General features: G+C 43.0%; 1 protein-coding gene across 2 annotated transcripts; it reads right to left on the reverse strand.

Moving 5' to 3' along the window:
* Window positions 1-1,389: 1,389 nt before the first annotated feature.
* Window positions 1,390-6,328, reverse strand: PRMT6 (protein arginine methyltransferase 6). Of its 2 annotated transcripts, XR_004301567.1 has the most exons (2): window positions 5,095-6,328; window positions 1,390-2,833 (listed from the first exon to the last, which is right to left on the reverse strand). XR_004301567.1 is itself a non-coding variant. In XM_032422389.1 (1 exon), exon 1 carries the CDS (start codon window positions 6,315-6,317, stop codon window positions 5,190-5,192), a length of 1,128 nt encoding a protein of 375 aa, XP_032278280.1. In that variant the 5' UTR covers window positions 6,318-6,328; the 3' UTR covers window positions 3,997-5,189. The 2 variants fall into 2 exon arrangements, 1 of the variants encoding a protein (XP_032278280.1); XM_032422389.1 differs by lacking the exon at window positions 1,390-2,833 and having other exon boundaries at window positions 3,997-6,328.
* Window positions 6,329-6,563: the final 235 nt, after the last annotated feature.

Consider the following 6,563-nt stretch of genomic DNA (forward strand, 5'->3'; position numbering starts at 1 on the left):
AAGGATTAAGGAGTTCTTAAATAGAACAGTCCTTGAATCGGTTTAGAAATTAAGCTGAAATGAGAGGTTAAGGACAAATATCAAAATAAGCAATAGTTTGTAGCCAATCAAAATACTCTTAGTTATGTTCTGAGCCCATTACTTCAGAAAAAGTTTTACCTTAAGGATATGGTTATGTGGGCAAAATGTATGCATGGGGATCTTAATCTTCACTTATGTTTTCTCTCACTAACTTCATGTCTCTTTGACACCAAGATATTTTTATGTTGCCCCCGGACTCTGGAGAAACACCCCCTGTCCCCAATCCCATTATCCAACCATCAATAATTGAACACTCAACTATTTTCCTTTCACTCTACACACGTCAGGATTTCTATTCCCTTTTCCTGTTGATCTTTTCTGGTGACCAAAATAATACAATAAATAGATTCATACTGAAGGATGGTTATGGCCACCTGTAAACCTCCCCATCTCCACTCCATTCTCCTTTTAAGAAAATTTGCATTAAAAAGAAAAGATCTGTAAACCCAATGGAGCTTTGAATTCCTTTAATTTCTGGAAGTTGAACAAAGGACAGAATGTTCTGCTGCCATGCATGTTTCTGTAAATGAATAAACTCAAATGATATTGATAAGTAGAAGAACAATGTCAGAACATAGTGTGGATATTGGTTGGTTTATTCATACTACCAGGCAACAACCACTGAACAGAAAGTACACTGACACACTTGAACACAACTAGTCAAAAAGGAATGTATCACACCCTATGTTCTTCCTCTTGGCATGGTTTGGCCACATGTTCGGCCTTGAAATGTTTATTAAACCTCCACTCCATTTTTGTACATTTTGCTTTGTCTCAGGAACTCTTCTTTTTGCTCTTCCATCAGGCTGTCTTATTACTGCAGTGTTTATTAGGATTAACATCTTTTTTTAACTGCTGTTATTTTTATTGGTATTCTTAGTACTCCTGGTTACAAAGTTTTGATTGTCCACCCAACCAATTTTCTCTAAGTTACTTTTAGTGCACAATTTTGCAGAATGTGATGTGATTTTCACAAATATGTACATCATATGATTGCAAGAACGCCTATTAAGCACTTTAAAAAGTATGGGGAGGATTTACTTCCATCCCACCTTCCTTTTTGTGCAGGGGGCAGCCTGGAGAAAGGAGGAATGTTTTCTTTCCTTACAGCTCTCTGTATTCTAAAATGTCTGTTATAAGTGATTTTTATTTTATTTTATTTTATTTTTTTAAAGATTTTATATATTTGAGAGAGAAAGAGAGCACAAGCAGGAGGAGGGGCAGAGGGAGAGGGAGAAGCAGACTCCTCCAGGAGCAGGGAGGAGCAGGGAGCCCGATGTGGGACTCTCGATCCCAGGACCCCGGGGTCATGACCTGAGCTGAGGGCAGATGCTTAACCTACTAAGCCACCCAGGCACCCCATATAAGTGATTGTTTTTAAGAGTTAGAAAGGTAGCTACTTGATCAACTGAAATCTTCATCAGTCTTTATTCCAAGTTATTACTAGAAATAACGATGATTGTTATCACCAAAGCTCCCAAAGAAGCACAATTCCAATGTTACTGGTCATGTCTTTTTATTAAAATTTTGGCTTTAGTAAGGTCCAGATTTTTTGTTTCAAATGTCTTATCCTACAAGCATATATAATAATTTTGAGAAATAGTCTCATTAATCATCGTCCTCCTTACCATCACATTTTTCTCTGAGGATCTCTTAATCTATGTGATGACAAGTAACACTTTTGCACTTGAGAGGAATTTTAAGGTTAGAGCCGACAAAAGGGCTGGCTTCTCATCTTTGCTCCAGCAGAGGTGAGATTTAGTTGGATGATGTCTTTCCAGGTTAAAGAATGTGTGCAAACTACTGATGTAGGTAATTTTATTCCCCTACTGTATCCAAGTTGAGGGTAGCATTTGCTTATTTATCATAGAACTTAATTGTTAGATGGTTGGTGTTTATTAAATCATTAAATGAGTGAACACTTATTTCACTGGATGCCAGTACTTATAGTCAGAGCTCGACTTTTCTTTGCTACTGCAGTGAGCATTGTTTCTTGGGGGCCTCAGAAGGAATGCCACACTTAGCCCTGTTAGGGAAACGGGTACATGGTGTATTCTATGAATACCTAATAATGTCAACCTTGAGATCCTATATACCGAAGGTGGCTCTTTCAGGTCTACAAGATCGATCTCCAATGGAACTTTTTTAAACTAAGAAGTTGTTTGGGGATAGGAATTAAGATACTTGTGTTCAACTGTCAAGAATTAGTTATATAACCTTAGGGAAATGCTTCAATATCTGTGTCTTTTTCCTAGTATATGAAGTGAAGGTAATCACCTGCCCTCCCTAACACCTACAGCATCCCAAGTAGCCCATTATCGTTGACGTATTTTCCTTTTTGGTTTATCCTATGAACATACCTACTTGGAAGCAAAACTATGTTTTATTGTTTTGTATACCTAAGTGCTTATCACAATGACTGTTATCTGGTATACTCAATAAAATGTCCATTGGTTCAGTGAATTAACGTAAATATTTGGAAAGTTTCACAGTACTAAATAAATGTAAGCTGTCTGAAGAAAGCAGGTAGAACTTCATCATGTTTTTCCCTCCTTAGGGCTGACAGTTATTCCTGTGGTCCAAATGACCCTAGGCAATCCAGCTCACACAGAGACTGCACAGTCCCTGGATATTGGAGCATGTCACGCTCTCATCCTTCTGGAAGTGTTGTCACTCCAAAGGGCTTGGATCATCTGGTGTCCAGTCATACACTGTCCATCATACACAGCCACGCTGATACTGCCAAACAAACCTGTAAGAAAATCAAAATGCTGAATATTTATTCTGTAGAGGAGTGGCCAAATGCTGCAGGTTTGCATAGTAGTTTTCTGTAATTACAACAGCTAGGAATCACTGAGATTTTATTTTGTACCAGGTACTATGTGCTCGCATGTATTAACTACATGTATTAACTACATTCCCTGCATTACATGTATCACATATGATTGTTCTACTGTTTGCATGAGAGCCCTGGAGAAAAACAGAGGTTAAGTATTTTGCCCAAGGTCACACGGTTATAGTGGGGAGCCTAGGTTCCAGCAGGATCTGTCTGGCTCAAGTCCTAGCTTTTAGCCATATGCTATGCTGCCACTTGACTAATTGCTTTAGCAGCTATATTTTTATAATTCATTTTTCTTTTGGGAAACAGTAACAAGAATATTAAAGCTTACTTTGCCTAAATATGAAATACTTTTTGCTTCTACAGTTACTCTGTTTTAACTGGTGCTCTCTTTGCATGCTTATACTGGTGACAAGAACTCTATAATACACGCATATTTATAAAAGATATATTTTTTTTTTTTTAAAAATGGAATTCAGGGGAATGCTTTTGTCTGCTTATACAGCAAAGGGATTCTTTTAAGAAGTTAAATAACATCAGAAATCTACCCAAAACCATACACTAAAATTCTAAATAAATGTTCATCTTATAATATATAGTTGACCCTAAAAAAAAGGACCTATTTTATACCTCTAGCTTAAATCAGGCCTACCTTGCTATGACTGCATCATTTACATAGACTGTTAACTATCAAAATGGTGACAACTATCGCTGTTATTGCTTGGATCTTGTAAAGTCATTGATTTTGTATGTTTCCCTTCGTAATGGAAGATCTCATGTGTTAACATCAAATTTTAGCAAATTGGTTATAATACTTTGGTACTTTAATATGCGATGAATAAAGGAGAAAACTCAGTTACAATAAACAAAACTATGTTGATCACTTCAAAGACCACTTTTTCACACCTGCTATTAGCATACAAAAGCTACCAGTATGAAGAAAAAAACATACATTAAGCATAAATTACCCTGAAGCTATATCCTGAAGGGGTTGTAACACTTTTCTTAAGAACTGACAATATTAAAAAGGCAAAAGCATTATAAGTCACAGTACACAAGACTTCTTACTTCATCTATAAAAATAGAATGCCAATGTTTTATTTGCCACAGGGATAAGGAGGGAAACATCCGTAAAATAAATTTGATAACATGACTCACACTTCATTACAAATGATTTTCCGAAATTCACAACTTTAACATTTGGCTGAGCTAAAAAGAAGAAAAAAAAAACCCAACAACGCTAAAAAAGGAAATTTCACTTGATGTAAGTAGGCCAGATCACCTGATCTCTTTAAATGAGAGTTAAAATGAGTGCACTTCTCTAGCTGGGAAAATATTTTCTTTAATTTAGAGAGCCTAAACAATTTACCCAATATAATGAACAAACCCTTGGGTTAGGTTCAGAAAACCTTCTATCAGCTGGTTTAATAAAAATCACATAAAACTCTATTATGTAACATACATGAAACAGTTTCTTCGTTAAATCTTAATAATAAAGAATAAAAAAAAAACCCCATACTACCACTTCAGTGTCTTTCAGATCTTTTTCTCCTAAATGTACCTTCTAGATTTTTGGGGTATGCTGCACAATTATATATTTGTGGAGATGTGTGGAGAAATGTGTTCAACTTTAGCACCCTATGGAAGTCATAAGTGTAAGAACAGGGTTATTCAGACTCCTTCCTCACTCTTCTCCCTCTCATTACCAGAAGCAAAGTTTATTTAAAAAAACAATGAGGAAGAAGTACTGAAGCCTAGAGGCACCTAGGAAAGGAGGGAATTTAGAGAATGATAGAATATGGCTCTTGAGAGAGATATTTAAGTCATACTGGAAATTTATGGACTCTACTAAACCCCTTTACCCTTCTCCCTGGCTTCAGATTTAGATGTGAGGTGTCAGGGAAGTGCATGAGCCTTCATAAACTGGTATTTTCTCCTGTGTGTTTGCTTTCTTCCCGTGAAACAAAAGAAATAGAAATACAAGTGCTTGGTACCACATGCTTTTGAGACTTAAAAAAGCCCATTAATAAACAAGTTGTTTCCATCGTTGGGGGTACCGGGATTCACTTTTTAAATAAATTTCGCCAGAAGAATCTCCTCGAAGGGAGACTGAAGTCACTCTCCCTCCCCAGGAGCCACGAGGGAAAAGGGAGACAGAAGATATTGCCCCCTACTTGCACGTGGGATCTCCCTTTCTCCTCCGACCCCCCGCCGCCTCTACCACGCAGGTCTGGGCGCCTCGGGAGGTAGCTGGGAGAAAAGGCAATGCTCAGTCCTCCATGGCAAAGTCTTTGGTCTTTTCCTCCTGGTCGCCTACTTTGTAGCGCAGTAGCACGCGCAGGAGACGGTGGTTATCCCGGGAGGGCAGCAGCGTGATCTCTCCGGAAATGTCCGTATCTTGTTCCACTTGCACAGGCTCGTTCAGGTAGAGGAGTGCCTGCTTCCAGTGCGTGACGGGGTGAAAAGGCGAGGTGGACAGCACCAGGGGTTTCTCCGAGTCCCCTCCGGGGAAGGTCACCTGGAACCAGATGGCAAAGCCGTGCATGGGCGCTGAGCCGTAGCAACTGAAGCGGAAGCGCCCGCCCACCCCAGCCTCCAGCTCCTGCTCCAGGCCGGTGCGGGCCAGCTCCAGCTGAGCAAAGCACTGCGGCCGGGCCAGTACGTCCTCCCCGGACAAACCCTGCACCACGATCTCCGAGTGGCCCATAAGGCAGCGCGTGGCGAAGCTCTCCAGACAGCTCATGTCCACCCCGTAGAGCTGCTTCACCTGGCTCCAGAAGCCCAGGCGCAACTCCAGCATCTGGTCGCTGATGGGCGCCACGAAGAGCTCGGCGGAAGCCGGCAGGAGAAGACCGCCCTCCTTCAGCCACTTGGTCCGCGCGTAGAGCACAGAGCTCAGCATAGACTCGTGCAGGAGTCCGTAGCCCATCCACTCGCTCACGATGGCATCCACCTGCTCCGGCAACTCCACCGTCTCCACCGGCCCCGGCAGGACGTGCACCCGATCCTCCAGCCCGTTGAGCCGCACGACCTCCCGGGCCTGTTGCCAGATGGCGCTGGCCTCCACCGCGTACACGCGCCGGGCCCCGGCCTGCACACAGAAGATGCTAAGAATGCCGGTGCCCGCGCCCACGTCCAGCACAGTCTTGCCCCGCAGTCCTGCCCAGTTCCGCAGGATGCCCAGGCGGTAGGCATCGGTCCGGACACGGTCCGCAATCATCTCCTCGTGGACCGATATGTCTGAGTAGCAGTCATAGTATAGCTGGTCCCGCTCCCGCCTAGCCCTCCGGGGTCGCGGCAGGGCCGCCTCCTGCTCTCCGCCATCTTCCTCTTCAGTTCCCTCCCCTCCTTCGCCGCCACCCCCCGACTCAAGCTTCCTTCTCTTGGGCTGCGACATCTTGGCGGCTCCGACCGACTCCCGGCGGGCGTTGCGCGGCTCCGCGCGGGCTCCGGGAAGCGGGGGCTTCTGGGACTTGTAGTGTCCGCTCGCACCTCCCACTTCCTGGGGGGGCGCCGGGAGGTTGCTGCCGGAAGCTTCAGAGCTCCAGTCAACTCTTGGCTCCTCTGAGGTCCTGGAATCCCTTTCCCACCCGCCACACCCAAATAGTATGGCCCTGTACATTCCTCCTCTTTCCCTTAGCTC

Source organism: Phoca vitulina, unplaced genomic scaffold (genome assembly GCF_004348235.1).
Source record: "Phoca vitulina isolate PV1807 unplaced genomic scaffold, GSC_HSeal_1.0 scaffold2, whole genome shotgun sequence".
NCBI lineage: Eukaryota > Metazoa > Chordata > Mammalia > Carnivora > Phocidae > Phoca > Phoca vitulina.